The following is a 27,205-nucleotide window of genomic DNA, read 5'->3' as shown; positions in this document are numbered from 1 at the left end:
CTCACTGGTGTAAATGAAAGAGGGCATTTCTATAATGTTCATGCCAACTACAATTGCAAAGGTGCCGGAGAACTTTTATATTTTAGAGAATTTAAGAGAATATGTAGAGTTTTGTCTTGGGTTGAGGTTGTTATGAATTTTCCCTTTTGAGCTAATCCCCGTTTGTGATGTTTTTAGTTTCTCATGTGCGACTGCTGGTTTTTGACAAAACTTGGTGACTATTTTGAGGTAGACTAAAGCATAAAAACAACATGAATAAAGCATTAATGAAAATGATGAAATGGACATACTATAGTTTTAGATCAATAAACAAGAACCTTCCTCAGTGTCTAAACACCAAAAAATTTAGTTTGGTATAACATTTTTTAAGCATTTATACCTACTTTGAAAGAAGATTACTTCCCTTATCAGCCATGTTAGGTAATTATAGAAAAACAGATAAATGCTTATTTAAAAAAAAAAATTCTTAAACGACTTCAGTTTAAAATGTGAATCTAATTTCTACAGAAGCATTGCATGCATGTTGAACCTTTACTAAGAAGCATATTTTTCTTACCAACTTTATTTTAAAAAATTACGCTTGTAAAAATCAAATTTACTTTTCACAATAATGACAGATATTTTCTTTTGGAACTTTTTTGTGCCAATTGAAATATGTTCGCAGAATCCGAGATTTTATGTCTTATTTTGTAAATTAAATATTTTTTGCACAAAAATTATCCCTGTTGCATTAAGGATAGCATCATATAACTGAAGTCTTAAAGGTGTTCTATTTTGTGCATGACATAGTTGTAAAACCATTGACTTATAGCAGGACAAATAATTTAATCACCCAAAATATGGTAATTATATGGGGTGATCTCATTTCATATTATCACTATTAATATTTTTATAATGAGATACTTTTGGAGAACTGCATTTTCATTTTAAATATTAATTTTACTGTTCAATTTTCCAGTTTACCTACCAAGGCATTGTCATGGTTTCTACACAAGAAATATGGTATGAGACTGAAAGTTGGTGGTTATGGTTTCCTCCGTTTTCGAAACTTACACATACAGCTCAGAAATGGATTAAAACTGGTTTGTTTTGATTTTTTTTTCTTCAAAAAGAAATTTTTATTCTTTCCTAATTTCTGCATTTCTTTAATTTTGAAGGCCGCTTATGATAAAAGTAAGACTTTTTTTTTCCAGTTTACTAAGATCAAAAACTAATCAAGACAAATAAGGGCAAATTGTCTTACTCTAAATTTTCTGTTTTACAAAAAATTATAAATTTCATACTAAATATTCCAAAATTTCTAATGATGGGTGCAGTTTCAATATGAAAAACATGTTTTGTTATGAACTTATGTATTACACCAGGGAGATTGAGAATTATAACTGTATCTTCAAATCTGATCGGTTCAATTTTTACGTGAGCTTGATTATACTGCAAAGTTAAAAAAAATAAAAAATTTAAACAAATATTGTATTTTTTGAAATTTTATCTTATAGATTTATTAAGAAACATATTTTTTAAAAAAGGACAGTAATAGTTTTTATGTTTTTTTACTTATTGAAGCCTCTCAAAAATCATGAGCCCCTACCTATTAAACCCAAGTGATTGTCAGACTTCGACTATAACAGTTTTTAAAGTTTATCAAAATAGGTGTTGTTTAAAAATTTTCATGAAATAATTGTAAGGAAAATAGTTTTTTACAACAATGAGTAAAGAAATGTATGAAAATACCAAGAAATTTATTTGTATTTTTGGGTGAGTACTATGTATACAAAATACCGGAAACTACATAACTACTTTCATTAATCGGAGACACAAATGAAATGAACAAAGTGGTGCAGTTTAAATGTTTAGATTAGTGTTGCGTAAATGTTTTCAATCATAAATTACTTGAAGTTTTTCTAAAACTTATTATTTTTTATTGGTTTTTTCTGTTACTTTTCAACAATGTATTTTTCAAAAACCATGTTTTACTACCAACACTGTTGTAGTATTTAAAAAAATATTAATGTATCTTAATCTAAACCCTTTCATTCTTTTTTTTTTTTTTTTTTGTGCCTGAAGCTTTTATAAAAATAATGAAAAGCATGCTAATAGATAATACATTTTTTCAAAAAAATAAATAAATAAATAAGCTAAGAAATATTCTTAATTGATGAACAACTTGAAAGATTTTTATATAATTTAAACTGAAAATTCTATGAAAAATAAGCATTAAAAGCTGCATTAAGAAACAAATTATTTAAAAAGTGATTTTAAAAATTAAAACCATTAAAAATTTAGTAATACCCTCCCCCCGAAAAAACATATACTTAAAAGAATGTAATGAGTTGTAAATAATCCTTACAAAGTAAATGTTTGTAGTAATAATCAGAATTAAACCTATAAACACAGATAATTTTACCTGTCTATAAATATTATTTAAACAGTGAATTAATTTTTTTAAAAATGGAATGTGATTAAAAAGGCAGTATTTTTAAAGGATGAGTGGCTTATTTTCACAAAGAGGGTGCATTTATAGGGATCAAAGGGCAGGCGGGTCAGACTGCCCTTCTTAAAACACTTAGGGAGAACACGTTTAAAGTTATTTTCTTATCTGTCCTAAAATATTAATTATAAGTTTCTATTAAAGATTAATTTCATGACAGTTTAAAAATCTATATGTATAATGTCATTCTTATAACTAATAAAAATTTTATAAGATAAATAATTTTTTTAAATCTATATATATTTAAGTATATTCAACTGGCTCTTTTCATTTTAGGAAATTGAATGTGTTGGTCTAAGTAGCCGTTTATTTAATTCTTCCCTCAAGTATGTTCTATTATTATTTATTTTATTTACTTCATTTTGTCATTGGTTTAGATAATTAAATATTTTTAAATTGTAATTATATATCTTTTTTCATTGTTTTTGTAAAATTATTTACTCTCTTGCATAAAAACTTCGTAATACGGTGCCCACAGCTTATTAAAGTCACTTTCTGTTTGAGGACTTTTTATTTTAAAAAGTAACTGATTTTATGAAAAGATCAAAACCTTCAAATTTCTATATATTTCTTAATTGTTTATATCAAATTTATATATATTTCTTAATTTATATATACAATGAAACCTCTTTTAAGCGGACATTCTTGGGTCCAAAAAAATTGTTGTTTATGAGAGTTGTCCGTGTGCGGGAAGAGTACACTAATAACGAAGTTTAACACCATAAATTGTTTTTAAAATATTTTCAGAGATATAGAAATAAATAAATAATCTACAATAACTACTTACAAGAATATTTATGTAAACTTTTAAAATATTTTTTCGATAAAAGAGAATATATTAAAAAGCATCATATAAATACATAATTCTAGATGTAGCTAGAGATGAATTATTATTATTCTTCGATTAGCTTAGATATTTCAGTTAGACATACGATACTGAATAGGAGATTTTTGTCCTCAGTCAGTTTCAATTATTTGGTTTACATCCCCTATCACTTACCTATCACTTAGGAAAAGTGGTTAATACCTCCTTGAAAGTAAACCTCCCATGATTCACAGAAAAAAAGCAATTCATACCTGTAAGTCATAAGGACCTATGGAAGTTGATTATTCACAATTAATCATCTTTCAAGTGTCTGAATAAATATTTCATTTATATGAACACCTCAAAGATTATACTTCTGTTCTCTTTTTTTTTACCCCAGCAGTGTTAAATACAGTCTTCAATTAATAAGAAAATGAAAGAAATTTTCAGTGAGGAAGAAATTAAGACGTCATTTCAACTTGTGGGATCTCGTAACCTGTGTTGTCCAGATGAAAAGATCAAAAGGTGCCGTTGTCCAAATTATTTCACAAGTGCAATATTAATTTCTCTCCTTTCTTTACAAAGATAAGGCAAGGGGACAGGAGAACGATTGATTCTGTAGTAATGAAATAGCTTAACAATATTTTCAGTAATTGATGAGGCAAAAAATTTACATTCTTTAAAAATATTGAAAAGTTTTATTTTTTTTCTTGCAATTTAAAGCAGAAATAGTTTTTTTTTTTTTTTTTTTTCAAATTTAGAAAAAGTAGTGCCCGGTTTGAAGAGATTGAAAATGACATTTCAGGGCAATAATGACTGTCCACGTTCGGTTATGGGAGTGTCCTCTTTGCGAAAATGTACATAATGGTTTATTCATTGAAGATTTCTGGGGAATTAAAAATATGTCCGTATTGAGAGACGTCCGTTTTGAAAGAGTGTCCATAACAGGAGGTTTCTCTGTATATATATTTCTTTATAAATTCACGAGTAAACTATAAGTTGAATGAATTATTGTATGTATTTCTTATTTTATCTGTCTAATTTGTCCTTTGTCAATTTTAATAAATAAAAAGTTGTATATTTAGTTCACACAAAGATTTTAGACGTATATATTGTTGCTTGAGTTTCACAAAAAATGTAATTTTAGAATTCACAAAAATTTTTTACTCTGCTGAAAGGTTTATACAGCCCACCATTGAAGTTCTATGTAATACTCTTCTTTCCAACAAAAAAAAAAATAATATTTCCAATAAAATTATTATTTAATTACACTCAAAATTTCTCATTTTTACTTCATGGGTTCCGTTCCTAATGCATCATTTATACTACTTAAGCAATAGTATAAATTAGAAAATAAAAAATTTTGAAAAAAAAATTTCAATTTCCTTATTCTTAGGAAGGAAAAAAGAAAGAGATTATTTAATAAATAAAAAGTATGATTTATTTTTATAGTTTAGACAATAATCTAAGAGTGAGTGAACTGAAAGAAGATTAAAAAAGGTTCTGTAAAATTTTTTACTCAAATTCCAGCAAAGTCTAGCAACAGCTCTGAGTATAGACTCGATGTTGTTACTTTCGGTTGACCCAATTTTATCTCCTTGAATGATATCTTTATGACTGATATCTTCATTAATATCTTCATGAAGGATATCTTCAATGATATATTCATTGAGGTCTGTTTGAAAATAGTGTTGGTGTAAGTGAAGTAGTGTAGTAACAACTGAAATGAGTGATACCCTTCACTTCAGTTGCGACTACATTTTTGCTTATGATGGAATAAAACTGAACCTGTATAGTAAATCCCTTAACAATTTACAAGTTCAGTATTTCACTTAAGTAATTCTGTGCTTTTATTTAGGATTTGAAAATTGCTGTTTTAGGAATCTGGATATAGAAATCAGATTTAAGATAGCACTTTACTGATGCCTTATGGCTTCATTCTATTTTACCTCCATTTCTATTCTAAAATTTAAAGTTAAGAGAAAAGTGAGTTCAGGAAAACCATGAAGTTTCAGTTGCTAAAAAAAATTTCAAAATGTAAACAAATAATAGCTTGATAATTTTCTAACTGTGCAATCCTAAATAATCCTGCCATAATTTGTTTGCATTTTGATAGATTAAAAATATTTTTCCAGAATCTAAAATTTCATAGTTTACACTAGGTTTGTCTGAACTCACTTTTCTGTGAACTTTAAATTACTTATGTAGGTTGAAAATGATGGATTTCTCCTGTGGTATATCATTCTCTCATTCATCAGATTAAACTGAGTGAGGAAGGGAAGTTTTCATGCAAAATGTATATATGAGTTGTAAGACAGGTAGTACGTAGTTACTCGTGGATGGTTCACATATAAAATGCTTATTTTCTTGAACCACAGTAAAACTTGTTTTGGAGCTGATTTGTTATCAGCATGCACCCAATCTGTCAATTTTTTTTTCGCCAACCACTTTCGGCAAATTTTTTGGTGCCACTTTCATCGCATTCTGAAAACAGACTCGAATATTGAAACCCTATTAAATTCGAAGTTCACTTACATTATGGTCATATTTTAACAACACAAAGCATGCATTTCATAAATAAATAAAAATTGCAGATTTGTATCGAATGTTCCAGACAATAGCTTTGTTGCCAGTCTGCTACAAATTTTTTAAAATTATAGTAATATACACACACAAAACTATCATTTTGCAATGCTAAACATGTTTTGTGACCACCCTGCTGAATGTTTCCCAAAAATATGATAATATATATATATTCAAAACTATCACTTAACAACACTAAACATGCATATGATTAAAAAAAGATACAATGATAAAAAAAATACAATAATAAACACATTGAAGTACTCACTTATTAAATGTGTATCCTATTTCTATCCTTCGAAATTCCCTAAAATTATACCAATCTTTAATCATTGTTACAACAGATTCGCAGCAATAATAAATGCATTTTAATTTAAAGTTGTCTTCATAACTATATTAAATCTTTTCAGATACAACTAATATACTTAACACATAACACGGTGACATAAACATTCCTGGGCGCTATTCAAAACAAAATGCCTACTGATAATCTCACACCCGACTTATTATGATTCTGTTGATTACCTCAAAATTAATTTGAATAATTTTAATTTATCCGGGAAGTACAGATAAATTGAAAAAAATATCTGTGAAATTCTACAACCTTAAAAAAAATATCAGTATAGTGGATTTCGGACAAATTTATACTGAACAATTGTATTTAAGTGCCACATGTTTTTGGTTCGATCCTCAGCGCGAGCAAGATTTTCATCCCTTCAGTGGGATTGATAAAATGAGTACCAAGCATGCTTGGGGACTAAACACTAGGGTTCCAGGAGAACAGATGTAAACACAAAACAAATTAGCTCCTTTATTTTATGACTGATAGCTCTATCACGAAGAACATAATGAATATAAAATATGTTGTCTGAAAGTGACTGTTGTATGAAATACAATAACTGGCAGCAAATTTAATAAACCAAACACTTTATTGATTGTCTTTTAGATAAGATAATAGATTGTTTTAATTTGTTTTCAGGAGCTTACTAGTCATATGTGTTAGTGACATAAGGTTGCAAGGAGATGCTAACTGGATCTTATCTAGAAAAAAATCTGCAACTGTGAAGTCACACCAAGAAAAATCAATTTTGACATCTCTTTTATATAAACCTTTGCTCAAGGTATATAAATATTTTCAGAAATCTCTATGTTTTAATTAATTGCTTGCCTTACCAAATTTCTAATAACAGATTTTATCCTCAACCCTTATTACTCTTTGACTTCACTGTAGAACCTTAATTATCAAAATCTCTTTTGTTCCAATACTTCTGTTGATTAGATTATGGAAGTTTTTTTGTGGGTATCAAAATTTAATATTCCACTCTAATGGCAGAGTTTGTTTCCTATTCTGGCTTATGGTGAACACAACTATAACAATTTTAAGAGATATTTTGTTTTTAAAAATAAGTACTAGTAATATTTTACTGAACTATTAATAAAACCTTTATTAACTGTTGATAAAACCAACTATTTTTATTCATGTAATATATATATATATATGATAGCAGCCACGGTCGAATGTTCAGCAAGGCACGCAAGCAGTTGGAAGGAAAGTGATATTTATTTAAGTCATTTTAAAGAATGACAGAGCTTTACTTCAGCTATTTAAATTTGCAAGCATTGGCCGAGCTCAAATCACTCTCCAAAATCTGTGTACTTTAATTTTTATCCTAGGGAAGGGAGCATAAGTTTTCACCTCTATTTTATTTGATCTCAGAGAAAAAGGGAAGCATTAATAATTATAATTGGTCTATTAAATAGGTCGGGGGGGGGGGAATTATTCTTTCTCACGGATCATGAAGGGAAACTTAGAAAATGCTAATTCATGCATAACTTAAATCCAAAAATAGATTAAAAACAGGATGTGATTTTTAAAGTGTGAGAAAGAGCCTTCCGTTTTGAATAATAAAATGAGCCAAAAGATTTACAGGAAAGGAATAACATAAAAAGATTAGCTGAATCTTTTTATGTTACACACACACTCATATATATATATAAAAATGACAGTAAAGTCAAAAAGGATGAAAAAAGAAATTTAAACTAAGAAAAATATATATATACAGTACAGAACCCGTTATCCGGAAATCAGAAAACCGGAACGAAATTCGATAAATTTTCCCGCCATTTTTTTTTTTAAAAAAAACTTTTTTCTTCATAAGATTTTAGGATTTTTCTTTCTTTTTTGAAAGATGTTTACCTTACCATCATTTTGGAAATAATCATTAGTGTACTACTTCATCGTTTTTTCTTCTTTTTAAGATTGTTTCCAAATATCGGGTTGAGTAAAAAGTTTTCCGCCAAAAAAACAAAAAAAAAAACAATCTTGTAAAATGATAAATGCATAGAAAATCAGCAAAGCTAATGAGGATAGTAATCTCCATTCAAATCAACAAAAGTCTGCCAACGTTTTGGCAACTTTTCAATCCCTTCTGCGAATAACTGGGGGGTGCACGAGTCCAGAAAGCAATCAACCTCATTTATGACCTCGTCATTTGAACAGAAGATTGTGCCATCAAGATGCAGCTGCAGATGTGAAAACAGATAGTAATCCGAAGGCACCATATCTGGGCTGTATGGTGGATGTTGCATCAAATCGCACTCCAGCATGTAGAGGGTCCAGCCGGTCATTGCACTGACATGTGGCCGGGCCTTATCTTGGTGAAAGAGAACCACCTTCCTTCTGAACTCGTTTTTTCGTTGTTCGTGAATGGCATCGCTAACTTTGATTAACATATTGCTGTATATTGTCCTGTTGATAGCCTGCCCGCTTTCCAGGTACTCCTTGTAGATAATTCCACGACAATCCCACCAGATACAGAGAAGGACCTTCTTGTTAGTTAGCGTTCGTCTTTCAACTGAACCTGCTGATTCCCTGGGTGCTGACCACCCTCCTTTATGGCTAGTATTGTTGTAGTATACCCATTTTTCATCACAGGTCACAATTCTGTCCAGAATGTTCTCATTTCTTTGATCTCTGAGCAGAACCAAACAGGCCGCTTTTCTTTTGCTCTTGTCTTCAGCTGTCAATTCGTGAGGCACCCAGCGGTTAAACTTAAATGTTAGATTTATGCGTTTGAGGGCATTTACTATTGTTTTTTGGCAAACGTCAAGCTCAAATGCAATGGTTCATGTTGAAACACTTCTGTCTTGATCAATAATTTGCTTTAATTGGTCACAATCAACCTCAATAGGGCGGCCAGAACGTGGTTCATCTTCAATGTTGAAATTCCTACTATTAAACTTCCGAAACCAAACTTTTACTGTATCATAAGAAACAGAATTGAAACCTAAACTTTCACACATTTTCTTGTGGCATTCAGTTACACTGAGTTTATTTCGGAACTCATAGGACATAATTGTTCTGATCTGCTTACGTGATAGCTCCATTTTAAACACTTTTTTGGTGCACAAGATGATAAAGTTTTGACAAACAAATTATACAGTTGTGTAGTTCCAATTTTCAGCTTTAAAATGCAAAAGCCCGTATTAGAAAAGGTTAACTACCATGGGAATGGCTGCTGCTGGCACGGAGGTATCTCCCCTTGGCGGAAAACTTTTTACTCAAAACGGCCTTTTTTTGCTATTCAGAAAACTGAAAAAATCAGTTATCCGGAATAGTGATGTTCCCGGTCATTCCGGATAATCGGTTCCCTACTGTATTACATTTATATATTTCATTATATATACTTGTTTCATACATTGCATTTTGTGTTATAATTATTAATGTTTCTCTTTTTCTCTGAGATCTAATGAAATAGAGGGGGAAACTTATGATACCTTCCCTAGGATGAAAACTAAAGCACACAGATTTCGGAGCGCGATTTGAACTCCGCCAATGCTTGAAAATGATTTAAATAGTAGAAGTGAAGCTCTGTCATCTCTTTAAAATGACTTAAATAAATATCACTTTCCTTCTAAGTGTTTGTGTGCCTTCCTGAACAATCAACCATGGCTACTATCATATATATATATATATATATGTACAGTAGAGAACCGATTATCCGGAACGATCGGGATTATCGTTTTTCCGGATAACTGATTTTTCCGGTTTTCTGAATCGCTACAAAAAGCCGTTTTTTTAGTGTTAAACCCAACTTAAAAAAAATATTTGGAAATAATCTTAAAAATAAGAAAAAACGATGAGGTAATACACTAATGATTTATTTTGAAATGTTGGTAAGGTAAACATCTTTCAAAAAAGAAAGAAAAATCCTAAAATCTTATGAGGAAAAAAAAAAATTTTTTTTTTAAATTGCGGGGAAATTTATCGAATTTCGTTCCGGTTTTTTGGTTTTCCGGTTTTCTGAATTCCGGATAACGGGTTCTGTACTGCATTATTTTTAAATTGCTGAAATATGTTATTTGAACTCAAACACCTTAAGAGAGAGATTTTTCTCCCTTGACTTCTTTTAAACATTATCTGAGTTTGATATAATCAATGCCATGCTTACATGTACAGTAGTCTAACAAAAACTGAAAATTTCTGGAGAGAGGAACAATACCCTGAAATTATTTCAGATTCAAAAGAAAAATGCTGCTTAAATTTTTCTGAAAATATATTATGTGCCTGAAATGATTTTTTAAGATTCATAGCCCCTGGTGTTTCTATATCTATAAATATTTATGTATACATATATACACTGCCATACAGGAATGGAAGTGACGTTTTCAGTTTTTGACATATTTTCAAATTTCTCAAGATATACTTTGAGAATTATTGTATAAATTCAGAGGTGTTTATGTAATGCAATTTCTTCTATGTATCAAAAAAATTTAAAGCTTTCAGATGTTTGAGGAACCTTCAATAAATTAGAAACGAACATTTTGTTTAATTTTATTGAACATTTTATAGTAAGAAAACATAACACAAAAAAGGAATTTTTAACAAAAATGTCCACATTGCCATGAATTTTTTTAGCTAATTTTACGAAATTTTGATCAGTTGTTGCAAATGATAAACAATATAATTGATACAAGTTACCTAAGCACGTTCAAAGTTATAAAATATAAGTATTTCTTGAGAAATTTGAAAAAATGCCAAAAGTTTAAATGTTTCTTCCATTATTCTAAAGTTGTGTATATATATTAGTGTTATTAATAAAATACGTCATTTCCTATTTTTACTTTTTGTCTGTTTTAGTTTCTATCGCTTAATATATCCAATGCTAGTGTGATGCAGCTGGGAAAGTCAGATGAAGAATTTTTATTACATTTGTCTTTTCAAGAATTTAGTTTGCATTTTTGTAGTGGTGAAAGTGACAAAGAAGCACAAGGGTGAATATTTTTATTAATTTTTTTTCAAAGTAAACCAACAAATATTTGTTCTTTAAATGAAATATGTGTCAGAAATGCATTATATTTTGTCATAGTAATATATTTTCTTTTGAACCAATGGAGCTTATAATTTATGGGATTTATCTAATGTCAAGACTATTTTAAAATCCTTTGTATTTCTTTCAGCTATCAAAAATACTTTTTAAATCATTTCATCAAAATCATGATAAGACTATTTTAAAATCCTTTGTATTTCTTGCAGCTATAAAAATTACTTTTTAAATCATTTCATAGCAAAGAATTTGGGGTTTCACATATAAAAATACAGTCTACGCCGTGCAGTATGACTCCCCATTACTGTGAAACTTCTATTACAAAGACTGATACATGAAGTCCTATTCACCATTCCTTAAAAGCAGTGTTATTTTAATATCCATTAGAGCATTGCAATATAGCAACCAAGCTTTTTTTTGTTCAACTTTTTCTAATTCTAAGACCTCCATGGCAGTACCACAGTGACATTGTCGCAGAATGCTACAGAGTTCTTGTAGAAATAATTGGGGGGGTTTTTTGAGAAGTAAAAAATTTTGATTTTGTATTCTGCAGAAATTTTCAATTTTTTTTTCTCCAGAGTTATTTTTAAAAGATTCTTTTCTTGTGCATCGGAAAGGAAAGAAATGCTCATCATTTTTCTATTCTCATTTGAGAATAATGAAAAATATTCTCAAATAAGAATAGACAAATCATCAATTCTTAATTTTTTTATTCTTATTTGAGAATAATGGAAAATAAAGAATGATGAAGTAAAAAATTTGAGTTTTCTTTTCTGCAAAAAGTTTTGATTTTTCTTTTTACCCTCCAGAATCATATTTAAAAGATGACTTTCTTGCAATTAGAGAAGCGAAAGAAAAGCTTGTTTTTTTTTTTTCTTATCTGAAATAAAAAAATTCGATAATGACTGGCTTCAGTTAGAATTTTAATTAGATAATGTATACATATATATAAATATGAAATCACGAAAGTTTAAAAGATAGTTCACTCTAAAAATCATGTTCTTTCTTTCACTTTTTATTTTTTTAAAAGAACATCATAAATTTGACTGTGAATGAGGATTTTCTTACAAATTCGGATTTGTAGCAAAATAATGTCTCTCTCTTTTTTTTTAAAATTTAGTTGAAATTAAATCAATCCAATATTTGACGTGAAAATTTTAAATTACGCATTTAAATCTTCACTTTATCACACGCTACTCGTGCTGATGATTCTATCGTAAATGTGTGTAGAATTTTAATCTCTTTCTTTGGCAGTTATTGCTACTAATTTTTACTTGCTTATTTTTAAATTTGGATGTCTTTCATTGCTCAGTCATAGTTGATATTCTTGTGATTTTTTAAAATATTTCAATATTATTATGGCATGCGAAGTTTGAATCGCGGATTCAAGAAATCACTCTTTGACACCATCGGTCTGCACCTCGTTAATCCATGCGATGTTTGTTTGTAAGATATTGCTGTGAATTTTCTTATTTAAAACAAATCTGGATATTTTGTTTTTTCAATTTTATTACACGGGAAACTCAAATCACTCATTTGATCATTCACTTTTAATGTGACGATCTCATAATTTTTTTACTTTTTTTTTAAAATTTTTATTGATAGTGCAAGGGAATTCCACAGGATTCAGTAGCACTAGAGGTTCAGTACCTCTTAGTTGCTTGACATTTTTCTGTAGGAGTTGTTTATTAATAGGTAGAAATTTCATGATCACATTTTCATTTTAGCTTATAACTTCAAAATTAATGTTTTATGTAATGATTTCACTTTGTTTTCTATAGTGTCCTAGTTTGTACTTCAATGCTTTCATCTTCAGTGAAAATTTTTAAGCATCATTCAATTGTAAGTATATGTGCTGTTTTTAAAGGAATATCATAAATTAATAAGTATTATAATGTCACAAATTTTCATTATAAATCAGAATTATCATTAGAATTTTTTATTAAATGATATCATTGCTGTTAAACGTTTTATTCTGGATACAACTTGAAATGTGTGTTCAAGAAAATGAATGAAAGAAATGGACATACTTTAAAATGTGCAAAGAAATGGACACATCTCAAAAGAGCTTGTCCAAGAAAATGGGTACATCTGAAAAAGTGCATTAAATGAACTCTGGACACAATGCTCCTTTCAACCCAATTTTAATAACTAAACGAGAAATTTTGTATTTACTTTTCATTACTTTTTAAATACTAAACATAATCCCTGACTTTGGGGTTAGAGTGATTGGGTATATTACAGATGTGACTTTTCAGTCATCTCAAAACACTGAACAATAAAATAGTGTTAAAAAATCTAAATTCATACAGTATCAATTTAATACTATTAGTATAAATTTATCAAACCTGTGGTAACCTACTAAAAACTGTTAACTTTAAGAATTCTTTCAAGAAAGACTAATTTAAAAGATGTAAAGTGATTTAAGCATGTAGACAACACCACATTAGGAATTCATTTGGATTCATTTGTTTTGTCTTTAATAAAGGGACAATTTTCACCAGAGAAATTTGAAAATTGGAATCAAGTGCTATGGCCATTTTCTTAAGTAACTGTGTTCATTTTCTTAAACTCTCATTTTGAATTATGTCCAGAATAAAAAGCTCACAGATATTATGTATTTCATTTCTAAAATAAGCCAACAAATGTCTGTCTTTTTTAGTATTCTGTCTAAAAATGGTACTGATTTATTTTTATATGATGCTGCTTTAAATTGTTATATTTTATTGTCTCTTTATCACATTTCAGTGTGAAATTAATACTTTTCTTGAATGCCTCTTTTATTTGTTTGCCACTTTTATTTTTTACATCTTGATGCAGTTATTTAGAATCCAAAATCTATAAAGAATTTAAAAAATAACGCTTAGTAAATAAAATTTTTAAAAAATTGACACAAAGAATAAAGAATCAAACTATTAATCTGATTCTCATATTAATAAAATACGATTTCTTATTATTATTCATAGTTTCATTTAAAAGTTCTTTACAAATCTGTTTCAATATTTAATCCTATTGTAACTGAAGTTTTACATCTTGGTTAAAAGTCATCCATTAAAATTAGAACTTATGAAAACTGTATTTAGTTTCACCAATTAAATATTAAGCTTTAACCTTTACTAACTTCGAATTATTTAGTTGCATAGGTGCTATAAGTATTAAACTGATAATATTTCAAAAATTTCATTGCCAGAATAGTATTTTTGTAAAACCTGTTCTCCCAAGAAATGGATTTTTACTGTGTAAATTATTGCTTCATGTTCTTCTTAGTTTTGAAATTTTTTATTTTTGCATATTTTTGTTTGCTAATTATTTCTTTGCAAATATATGTTTAATCAATTGTAGCTTTATGTTGAGTTATTTATGTATTTTGTTTAGGAAGAAAATGAACAACGTTCAACAGAGGCATGCATATGCCATTTTTCGTCCAATGTTAATTTTACTTTTTTAATAACTGTTGGTGATGAAATAAAAATACAGGTAAAATATTCTTTCAAAGAAGTTTACATTTTCTTTAATTAAGTTTATAGAATGAAATTTCTTTTCCATTACTTGTGTTTAACAAAGCTATTTTCTTCCTGCTCCTGCTATATTTATCTTATTATTATTATAAATTATATTTCATATACATAACTATGATAATTTTATGAAAACAGTTGTATTCTACATTGCAATTTCTTTTGCAAATTGCAATGTAGAATCAAAATCAGAAATTTAAAGGGTCATATTTAAAGCTTTCAGAAATTTCTGATGTGATTTTTTATCAATCTGATTTGTATCAAATTAAGTAAACCAACTTCAATGTTTCACATTTTTTGAAGTAACAATCTGCATGTTTCCTATTCTGATAAGCAAAAAAAATTATACTAAATAAATAAATAAAAATTTTGCCTGATTGTAAATAAAAAAAATCATGTAATTAGGTGAATGTTTTTAAATGAAAGTTTTATCCCTTAAAATTTGTTTAATGACATTACAGAACAAAAAAGTTATATATGCTTCCATAATTTGTATACTCTATAGAAGGGCATGAAATTTCAAGTCTAAATGTTTCTAACAAAACTAAATCTTTGTTCACCACTATTTTTATGAAAAAAATGAAATTTTTTTTTAAATATTAACACATGCAGTTTAAGGAACTTTTGGTGTCCAAAACCATGAAAGAATGCTAAAATTGAAAACGGGAACACATTTATAGCTGAGTAATTATAATATTTACGTAAAATAAGATTCCAGTATGATCTTAATAATTTCAATATCATCAAAATATCATTAAAACAAGAAAAATATCAGAAACTCAAAGTATTATAATTACCATCTTTAGTGTCAACTCTCAGACTCTGTTATTCTCGCGTCAAACTCTGGTTCTTACTTGCTAGCCTAAAATATTTGGTCGCCATTTCCTTATCTACCATTCTAATTTTGATTCTTAAATAGCAAGTAAAATCACTAAACATAAAATTAACAAATTAGTGACTACATAATTTATACATCCCTTTAATTTTAGTGAAATTGCTTTGAGGAAATGTTTTGTTTATATAATGATTACATATCAGTATCTCCATAATTTTGTTCATCTCCTGAAATATTAATAACACTGCACAGCAAGAAAAATGTTTTTCCATGCCTCGTCATCACCCTTCTTGTTCAAACCTCATCTTGTATAAAATTATCTTCTGAATTTAAATGTGAACACCTTTTATTCTAATCACTCATTGTTTTCTGGATGCATGTTTCGTATTTTCACTCATTTTTAAAGTCGTGATTTTTTTGGGGGGAGATCACTTTAATTGTTAATATTAAAAATGTAGTTTATAAGGGACTGTTCAAATATTTACCTGAGCATATTTTTGCAATGTACCCCTCCCTTGTCAGCAAATCACAAACACCACCCTATGTTTATGTAAGAAAGTCACTGATTTTTTGCTTTGACTTGAAAAATTTCTTGATGATAACACAAAAAATTATGTTTATCTAGTGATTGTGATTGGTTTTTGAATTGTATTTGGTCAATTAGTTTCTCATTTAAAGACACATTTTCAATGAAGCAAATTCTAGGGAATCTAATAAGCAATTTTCTCTATTGAATTTTCATAATTCGATATTCCTTTTTAATTATCAGAAGCTATTTTAATTAGTTTTGAAATAATCCAAAAAAATAAAGAAAATTCTATTAGCAAAGAACAAGGTTGTGAGTAAGGAGAATAGACAGGGTGCGCTACATTTTTAAAAAGTGTTTATTTTCCCCCTTTCCAAAATGAGTGATTATTTTCTTTAACATTTTGATTTTCGCCGCGAATTAGGCAAAAAGCTGGTTTTCACATTTTTCTACTCAGCCTTCTCACATTTCATTCAACCAGAATCCATTTGCAAATCTCGGGAACCAACTAAACATTGCCAAAAATTTATTTTCCCTATTAGCAAAAGAAAATATTATTTCTCTTGTTAATTTCATCGTTGGTTAAGTACTATCTTCTTTGTCACTGGCAAGCTAATGACCTTTTTGCTGTCTTCTATATATAGATTAATACCATAATCCTTGAACTTGGAGATCATTCATTAATTATGTATTTTCATGTGGGTTCCCAGAGCAGTTAAGAATCACAAAGCTTCCTTTCCATCTCCCCTTTATTCATTTAATTTAATAAAGATAAAAATTAATTGAGATTCTGAATAGTAAAATTTTTACTTGAGGGACCATCCACTAATTGCATAAAGTTTTTTTAAACATTTATTGTACTTTTTAAAAAAAATTTCTCTAAATGCTTTTTTTTACATATTACTTTTTATTATTGTATAATTACTTTTAAAATTTTCAGTACTCTTAAGTTATTTTATGAAAAAAATCAACAATATTTAGATGCAAGATTTTAAGAAGTGAGGGAATTTCACTATTTTAAATACAGCAAAGAATCTTATGTTATTCAGATTTGTCATTCCAAAAAAGCGTTTAATTCATCTCTGAATGATTAGATTTAAAAACAATTGAAATAAAAAATTTAATTATCTCGGAATTGTTAAATATTATTAGGTGACCATATAATAGTTTACTTATGACACAAATATTTAGCTTCAATGCCCATTATATTTACTTTTCAAAATTATTTAAATTTTTTAATCATTTCATGAAAGAAATACTGAACCAATAAAAAAAAATTATAAAAATTTGTTAGGGAATTTTTATTGAAATTCAATAATTTACATTTGTAATATAAATGCATTAAAGTTTTCTAAGTTTGCTTAATTCTTTACATATCTTTATAAATTTGGTATGATCAATAATATTGACCTTGTTAATGTTTTGTTGAATAAGCTTTTATAAATAACTTTTATTTAAATCTAAAAAATACTTTTGATAACCTTTTTAAATAATAGTTCGATCAATTATAATTTTGAATTTTATTATTTTTTTTTACATAATTAGGTTAAGTAATTATTAATTTATAGAATATAATGAGCCACTCAATGTTGAATACATTTAAAATTGTGTATAAATTGTTTTTATGGTGGCTAATATAATTAAGAAAAGAGTTCTTTGTCAGAAACTAGTTATTTTGTCATGATGGTGTAAAAGTTTTTGAAAAGAACATATTCTCTTTTCTTTAAAACTGATTGTTATTATTTGACTACAAATAGTTGGCTCTAAAATGAGAACTAAATGTTAACTACTCTGTTAAAGGGATAATAATGCATCATTTTGAAATTTTCCACTTAATTATTCTCAAATCATTTATATATCTTTCAAATTTTTTTTTGATTTTGCTTAGAAATCAGTACTCATTCATTAACTTAATTCATTCATTAATTTTCATCATTCCTTTTATTTGCAAGTAAGTTCACACATAGATCCATTTTAGCTAATTTTCTTTCTTTCAATCTCTTGTAAGGAAACATTAGGTTTTTTTTTTTTACTTCAAGTGAATATTTTGTTTAATTTTTGTATTGTTGTAGCAAACTGTTTTATGAAGTAAATAAATCTTATTCCCGGAAATAAGATTAATTTATTTATTAATTTACTTATTCCCCCTTTTTAGGCTGTTTCTTTAAATATTTCTGATCCTGAATTGATGTTATATGAAGGTGAGATTTTTTTTTTTCAAATTTATTTGTTTCAAATAATGGTATTGTGTTATTATTAAATGTGATGAATAAGCTTATTCTAAGTGTAATAATTATTTAGAATAATTATTGCATCATATTATTATATAATATTTATATAATATTATTATATAACATAATTAATTATTATATAATATTTGGAATAATTATTCATTGAGTTGTTTCCTTAACTTGCCATATTCTTTACATATATATTCATAGGTTTTTCGCTTGTGAAGTTTAGGAACTATGCTGTGAATGGTATGCACTCTAAAAAACAGCCACAAGATTCACCTCCTCCACTTAATGATCTTAACATCCAACAAAAGTTTAAAAAAGTTCCTAAGGTAACTGTTTTACTATTTTTCAATGAAAAGTTGGCTTAAAATTTATATTTGAGAATAGCTCTTGTGTGGAATTACTTATTTAAATCTAATAGGAAAATAATTTTTAGGTAATTTAGGTAGGTTTTATTCAAGTAAATCAAATAAGGATTAAGAAAAATAAATTTTTGATGACTGAAAGCTATGAGATTCAGAGTACTCCGATTTCTGTTTTCCCGATTATGTTATGTTTTGTGTGGAATTACTTATTTAAATCTAATAGGAAAATAATTTTTAAGTAATTAGGTAGGTTTTATTCAAGTAAATCAAATAAGGATTAAGAAGAATAAATTTTTGATGACCGAAAGCTATGAGATTCAGAGTGCTCCGATTTATGTTTTTGCTTTTTATTTAGATGTAAGCATAATTTCTGTTGTAATTTTTTTTAAAGTGAAATAAATCTTAAGTGATGTGGAAAATGCTTGTGTATTTTTTAGAGTAGTATGACAGTGGTCATCAAACTCATTGGACAATAAAGCCAATTATCAAACAGTAAATTTTTTAATTGAGAACCTATTTTTTTTAACTTAAATTATATGGGTAAATTTATTGTTACTAACTTAATTAGGAAACTCCTATTGTTGGCTTTTACTAAGAACGTTCGCTGAGGTCGACCCTCTTCCAACGCCTGCACTTGTCTTGTACACTTGTTTCACACATATTCTTTTGTTCATCCTCTCTTTGTGTCTAAACCAACGTTTAACGCCCCTAAACTGAAATGATAATATGTTATTCTATTCGAAAACTTCTTTGGCTTCAAAATGGCCGATGGAAATGAAAACTCAACATGTTTCAAGTTGTCTTAAAACTTGTCAGACTTGAATGAGAAGAAACAAAAGTGATTCAAAATATAAAAGTAAAGTTTCCAACGAAAAATGGAAAATCAAGGTAAAAACAAAACTAGAAAAGCCACAGGAAACAAGAGTAAAACAAAAATAATAATAAAGAGGCATGTTTTTGGGCTTATTTATTTCTGTTTTTTTTTCACACTGTACATTTTTTAATTTGTTTATTTTACTTTGCTGACAGATCTTAGACATATCCGTTGACTCTTTTTCTGTGAAAGTTATGATGAAAGGTGGACATCGGTAAGTTTAAAAATTTATCTTCTATGTTTATTCTTGCAGTTACCTCTTTTTTGATTTATTATCAAAGAGAAAACGCATGAAAAGAAATTCTAAGCATCCAAAATTCAAATTTACAAAAACTGCATTTTTGTAAGTATCAAGTACCATAACCTTTAACTGGCATGAAGAGTTTTCATAAAATTATCAAACATTGCCATGTACTACTTTTATCTATCTATTAATTTAATTAATGTGACATGTTTGTCATAATCTAAAGCTGAACTATTTTCTTTCTTGTCACTATCCACTTTGAAAATTTTTCACTTTAGCTTTTAATATCAAGTTATTTTTTCCTTATATTTTGTAATTAAAAAATATATGTAAAATAATTCTAAATCATACAGAGAGAAAAATTATTCCTTGATAACTATGATTACTTAGGAAGAAATACTATGGAATTGTATTAAGGGGTTGATTCTCATAAGCCAAAGTAATTGAGTAAAAAAAAAAAATTATAAAACAAATATAGATAGTTTTCGTTAAAAATTGTATTTGCTCTAACTTTAAAATAGAAGTCTAGTTTTTAATAATAAAATTCAAATCATGAAGCAATGTTCATTAATTCTCAAACTTTTTTCTAGACATGCATGATTTATAATTTTAAACTCCTCTGGAACAGTCTATTGTGTTCCATTTTACAGTTTATAACCATTAAATAGTTAGAGCAGAATTTCCCCATAATTTTTATGCAACACATTCGTCTATATTTCCCTTAAATCTAAATTTATTAGTTAACTTTATTTTTGATGGATTCTGGTTTAATAATTTTTATTGTTCTACTTATTTTAATTTTGTTTTTTTTAAGAACATTTACTTTTGGCATCAAGTTTGTTGCACTCCACTTAGAAATGGGAAAATTTAAGGAGTCTGAATTCCTTCCATCACTAACCTCAAAGATTGAAGTGAAAGAAATATCTGCTGCCAGCGATCATGTTCAGTTCGGACAATTAGTAAACTGCAGCTTAGATTTCACTGTAAGTATAACAATATTAAAAATCTTATCAAATCTTGTGATGCTCTTCTTACTGTCAGACTAACTATGGAGAGTGGTTTTTGTTGTTTCTCTCTCTATGTAAGGCAAATGCAGGTTCATTTGTCATTAGTCCCAATGTTTGATCCAGGAGTTCTCTTGTCTTCTGTGTTTGGATCAAAATTACTAGGTTACAAAGTCAAACATCGATAGTTGTAAATCCAAAACTAGGTTAGCTGTTCAACGTTGATTTTAAAATGAAATATTGTAATATTGATGGTTTTAAAATAGTATTGAGATTCAAAAATTTTAATAAGATCTAAAAGTAATTGTGACACAAATATTTGTAATAAAAGTACTTAATTTGTTAACTGAATTTTTAAACAATTGTATATTCTGTAGGATTTTAAGATATTGACTTCAAAACACCATATTTAAATGTTATGATATGGGTCGTACTTAATTTGGATACTCATTTAACTTGCTTGTAAAAGTATAAAAATAGTTTCGACTGAAACACCCTTTTAGTTAAATTCTCTTAATCTGTCTATAACTAAATGTCCCTGCTATTCTTAGGTATTGCAATAAATACCAGTCTAATTGCAAGTGATAATAGATTTTGCTTTTGCACATATTGACTCATTGTCTGATGGGACCTGACTCATTTTGATTTTTTCTTTTATATTAATGAAGAAGTCTTAAAAATTGTCTTGAAAACAAAACAAAAAATATTCAATTCTTTTATAATTGTATACCGTAGGAACTTACCTAAGCAAACTATACGAAAAACTCCAAACTGACTGACTTGATCATATTAGGCCATGACATTATCAAATAATTATTAAAAACAAATTACCTATAGGGTACTTCTCAAAAGGTGGAATCAATAATTTTAGCTGCAGCTAATTCTGCATTTGATTGATTTCTATGTTATAAGTACTAAATATTCACTTTTTATGCAATGTATTCTATTTCAATAAAATTAGCAGTATACTAAATCTTTACATTAAATGTTAGAACACCAAATTCTCTGAAACAATATATGTATGGGGGAGGGGGTATTGGCGTTTTGTATATACATTACATAATTTGGACAATCCTATATTTCACTTGTAAGGCATATGGCATTTTGTTGCAGAAATATTTCACAAAATTATAGAAAATAATTAAATACATGGAAAATTGTTTTAAGGATGGATGAAGAAGTTTGAAGTACTTGTTTTATTCTAATTTGTGTTAAAATAACTACTCTTGTTTTGTTTGTTACATTTGGACCTGCACATTCATATACCGTTCATATTTATTTGTAAACTTATAGATACTATTCTTTAAAAAAAATGAATGTGAGGTGAGCTAACTAAGTGAGGCTTTTCTTCGTTTATTTAAGAATGATGTTAATTCTGTTTATAATTAAAAAGTTATGGTAGAGCATATGTTCTTTGACTTTAAATGGTTAAGTCTATTTTGAAATTCGTCGTACACCGATTCTTTTGTTCGATATTATTGGCCGGGCAGGTGTTTGAAATGGAAAGATGCGCAATTAAATACTCTTGTTTATAGAGCCTCTTAGAAAATACTAAAAAATTATTGACTCAATTGAAAGCAACCTTGAGATCAAAGTGTAAGGGGTTAATGAATTGAAACATCTTAATTGTGCACAGATCTCACAAAAATTGATGTACTGATGCAAGTATATTAGATGATGTCTGTTGATAAGAATGCTTTGAAGTTAATAATTAACTTTGTTTGAAGTTAATGATTAACAATAGTTAACTTTGAAATTCTAAAGTGTTTAATTAGTTAATTTCATCAAACTTTTCTTCTTTCAAAAATGCTATATAGCTTAGGATAAACTCTTCATTTGAAAACAAATTTGAAAATTCGACAAAATAAATCTGAGAAAAGGACATTTTGCTATTATTCCTATTAATACAATAAAATCTAATATTTAAAATCCATAAAGTTTTGATATTGTAAAAAAAAAGTTTTTTTATTATGATTTCTAAGTAATAGAATATTAAAAAAAGTCTAATTTTTTTAATTTCGCAAGAACGATTAGATTAATTGTACTTATTTTTTTTATTCACTTAGTTTTAAGAATATTTAAAAAATATAGTTCTAAGAATATTGAGAAATACTCATTAAGTAAAACTAATGTTAAAATCTTCAAACTTTCAACAACCGCTCTTCTGGCTAAACGTTTTAGATTTAGACTGTATTTTCCAGATAGAGGCTAGAGATATAGATAGAGAAAAAATTTATAAAAAATGTACTTAATAAGTTTTATAAAAGAAAATATTTAATAAAAATGTTTATGGTATTGATAATAAAACTTTTACAATATTTTATTATGTTGATTTCTGTCATTAGATAAAATTATAAATTTTTACTGTGAATTAAATTAAAACGTAGTTGTTGTCAGAGCTCAAATTTTAAATGTATGTTATGCTCCCAATTTTTGAGAACTGCTCTATACCTATAATAACAGGGTGCGTAGCATTTTTAAATAGTGCTTAAAAGTGCTTATTTTTGATTTTCGTTTTTTAAAATCCCTTAAAGGTGCTTTTTCCAATGGGTGTTTTTAAAAAGTGCTTATTTTTCCTTTCCCAAAATGAGATATTTTTTCTTTACCATGTTGATTTTCGCCACGAATTATGCAAAGAGACATCGTCTTTTTCAATGTCTTCACAATTAATTCAACCCCAATCTATATCGCCGTACCTTCGGTCCGTAGTGTATGAAAACGCCATTCATTTTAAATACTAGTTGGAATCCTCAGTATACGCAAATGCGGATCCGCTTTTGCGTATACTTAGCTGGATTCAGTGGGAAGGATTTTTGTCTCTCATGTCCAACTCTGCTGCATTTTGCAAGAGATTCTCAATTTCAGACTTCATTTTCCGTCCTCTGGAATCAAATCGAAAAATCTCTCGTATTTTTGCTGATTACTGGGACCGACTAAACATTGTCAATTTTTTTTTCTAATAGCGATAGAAAATTTTACTGCTCTTGTTAATTTTATCATTGGCGAGGCATCGACGTCTTCTTCACTGGCAAGCAAATAAAACCATCAATTGTCAAAAACTTACCAACCCTGACTAATTATGATATTTTTTTAAAGTACTTAAAAGGTATTTATTTTTTGTTGAAAAATTTGGCTACGAGCCCTGAATAAATTATTTAAATTTAATAGAGAAAGATTTTGTAAAGGCTTTATTTTGACTTTTAGTTGCTTTGTTTTTACTAAAGTCCATCTCCACAATGTTGTACACTCTGCAGAAGTCAATGACCATTCGTAAGTGCTCAAAACGATTATGTTTTGTGAGGCAATCAAGAATAGGATCTAAAAAGCCTGGCAGGCAGAGCACCCAGTACGGGTCGGAAAAAAACTTAGTTTTTTTTTGTTTGTTTTGCATGAACTAAAAGATACTTGAACTTGAACTGAGTTTTGTTTCAGTGTACCTGTCCGTGAAGCGGACACTTCACACTTTCATCCGAAGTTGTGCCCGTGGGCACCTGTAATGATGGCATTGCAAGTGGATAATGGCGGTGAATTTCGGTGGCGGTGATCAGATAAAATCTACATTCTATCTATACGCATAAAATAATAACATGATTAAATAATACTAGCTGATGGTTAAAATTGATATAAGTCTCTGCTATAACAGAGACCCGGCCGTCCTCGTATTCAACCAACTAAAAGATAATACAAGAGTGGTTGTTTTGAGCGTCTTTTATCTCCTCGTAAGATACACTTGCAATGGATATCTTCTCCCATTAACATTGCAGACACCTTTGCAAAATATAATGCAATTCTGATTTTCAGGCCAATTTGGAGCATTTCCTTTACAATCACAATGTACTCTCTACTGGTGTGAGGGTGAACGTCTCATCCCTTTGGCGTAATAATTATGCAATGAAAATAACTGTGGATTTTAATGATTTTAGGTGGCAGAAAAGATGTTAGATATGAAATTTAATCTGTCTCTGTTACATGTCCTGTATGAGAAAGAAGTGTTACAATATTTTCTGAAAGCTCTGCTTCTTAACAATAATAAAGAGAAATCCAAATCTGAGTCCTCCCTTAAAAGGTAAATTATTTTTTTATTTATAAGCATTATTCACAATTGTTTTCATATAAAATTTGAGATTTAATTCATTAATCACGATGTTGATAAGCTATATATTGACATCAATAACATTAAAATTGTATTTTTATTTTTAAATTATATTTTTAGGGGCAAATCTGTGTATGAAATCTTGTCAGGCTACAGAATGAAGACAACTATTGGCATAGATGATGTGAGCATCTCTTTTAAGGTTCCTGATTGTGAATCATTCAACATTGGCTTAATTAAAGCTCAAAGCACTCTGGAACACTTCATTGCCATCAAAAGCAAGTTTACTCTAAAATCCATTTGTTTACATAATTTTTATATTATTAGGAAGCATTATCTGAACGGTTATGTTAGTATTTTGTATATACAAGATGTTAAGTATAGTATTAATATATATTTAAAATCCTTGATGAGGTAAATATATTGTGCATAAATTTGTCACACATCAATATTGAAGTGAGATTGGACAAAAATGCTTTCAAACTCAGGCCATTCGTTATGGAGGTCCATAAAGAACAAGGGAAGGATTAAAAGATCTGAAGATGAAGCTTAAAGTTTATCTAATTCCCGAGGTGTTACCAAACTCTAATAGAAAGAAATTCATGAAAGAAATATGTCTGATACTCTTGTGGCAATGAATTTTAAATGTACAAATTAATTATTTAACAAATTAATATATAAATAGCAAAAATTTTCTAGAAATGGCAGAATTCCAGCTTTAAAATTTCAAATGTTCTGGAAAAAAAATTTTTTTTTTCAGTTTGCTTTGAATTAAGTAATGTTAAAACATGGCTCATGGTCAAACTAACTGCTTAAATTACTTTGTTTTAATGATTCTATATATCTTATCACACCCTAACTGCAACACCCAAGAATTTGAGTTTAAAATGAAGTATTATATAGATATTTTAAAGTAAGTTTTGTACATTTCTTTAATTGCTACTTAAAGTGAATAAATAAAGTAAGAGACTCAGTAATATGGGAATGTAATATATAAAATATTCTCAATTTGATTTCACATTATAAATTATGTTTCTCTTAGGACTAAAAATAACTTCAATTCATATGTATCAAAATACTTTTGTTAGAATTTTCTTACTCTTCTATAAATTGTTATGTCACATATGAAATTCCATTTTAATGTTAATAAGTGGGGTGTTAAAAACAGCAAATGTAACTAATCATTTTATTATTATTCGTTTTAGATATTGAAAATGGTGCTGTTCAAAACACATCTCAGATTACAGGATCAAGGTTGTTATAAATATTTATCATAAAACTTAAATTATTTTTAGCATTTATTTTATGTCTGATTCTTTAACCTCTTGTGACCCAACGTTCAATATAATGGACGTTTTGTTCAATTTTATCACTTTAAAAAAAGTATTTTTAAGATTTTTTTTCTGTTTTTATGCTTTTGCAAAGTGTTTGTCTATGCAATCGATGCAAGTAACAATATATATGCTATGCAATAGATGTTATTTAATTTATTTAAAAGTGGAGGTATTCTCCCACTAATTTTCGCTCTTTAAACGAGAGATTTAGAGTTACTTTTATCTATAATATATAGTTACAAATTTTTATCTGTAATAGAAAATATTATACAGTACTGTAAAGATTGTATATTACTTAAACTTTATCATTTAAATAAAATTTCAAACAACATCTGTTTCAAGAAATTAAGAATCTGATTGGTGCAATTTACGTAAAATGGTGCTTTATTAATAATTCCTAAGCTTCCAAAAGATATGAATCAAAAATTATTATTTCTTAAATTCAATAATATATTTTGTTCAAATTTCTTTTTCTTAAAGAATTATTTTAAATATCAAAAGACAACATTTTTACCAAATGCAGCGTACTGTTATCAAAATTTTTGCCTAATACTGGACAAATAAAGAATAATATGGAATATTTGAACTATATTGTTTAATGAGTCTACAATCAAGGGAATCTTTACAAAGTAAAAGTTGAACTGATTCAGAGCACTTCGCTACCTCTGTATTACAGAATTCACTTATATATTGCAAGATTTCAGTATGTAGTTTTGAAATCTTACACATGCGTACTTGTTAATCGCATGAATTTTTCAAATTCCATCTTCTATTTTTTTTTTAAATTTGTAAACTAAAATTTTTTATATTCAGTTACTTTTTAGTTTTTTTAATTATTATTATATAAATTCTCTGAATCGAACTTCTCATAATATTGAACAGTACATTGTAAAAGTGGTTTGTTTCTAATGTATGTTTGTATTTAAATTAATGTATAGAATAAACATATAGTAAGTTTTTAGCTTTTTTGTTGTA

General features: G+C 27.9%; 1 protein-coding gene across 1 annotated transcript in view; it reads left to right on the top strand.

The window, feature by feature from the left end:
* Window positions 1-27,205, top strand: part of hob (bridge-like lipid transfer protein family member hobbit) — a 116,726-nt gene that overhangs the window by 1,731 nt on the left and 87,790 nt on the right. The window contains exons 2-14 of the mRNA XM_016058688.4: window positions 959-1,082; window positions 2,765-2,814; window positions 6,856-6,997; window positions 11,017-11,150; window positions 12,985-13,045; window positions 14,579-14,680; window positions 18,235-18,280; window positions 18,521-18,645; window positions 19,711-19,769; window positions 20,614-20,782; window positions 24,727-24,869; window positions 25,017-25,174; window positions 26,102-26,150. Coding sequence (XP_015914174.1) covers window positions 959-1,082; window positions 2,765-2,814; window positions 6,856-6,997; window positions 11,017-11,150; window positions 12,985-13,045; window positions 14,579-14,680; window positions 18,235-18,280; window positions 18,521-18,645; window positions 19,711-19,769; window positions 20,614-20,782; window positions 24,727-24,869; window positions 25,017-25,174; window positions 26,102-26,150 — 1,362 coding nt within the window. The remainder of the gene's footprint in view (window positions 1-958; window positions 1,083-2,764; window positions 2,815-6,855; window positions 6,998-11,016; window positions 11,151-12,984; window positions 13,046-14,578; window positions 14,681-18,234; window positions 18,281-18,520; window positions 18,646-19,710; window positions 19,770-20,613; window positions 20,783-24,726; window positions 24,870-25,016; window positions 25,175-26,101; window positions 26,151-27,205) is intronic.

Source organism: Parasteatoda tepidariorum, chromosome 4, assembly GCF_982258835.1.
Source record: "Parasteatoda tepidariorum strain Cologne lab strain chromosome 4, Ptep-v5.0, whole genome shotgun sequence".
In the NCBI taxonomy this organism is placed as follows: Eukaryota; Metazoa; Arthropoda; class Arachnida; order Araneae; family Theridiidae; genus Parasteatoda; species Parasteatoda tepidariorum.
This window is presented reverse-complemented; position numbering and strand designations above follow the sequence as displayed.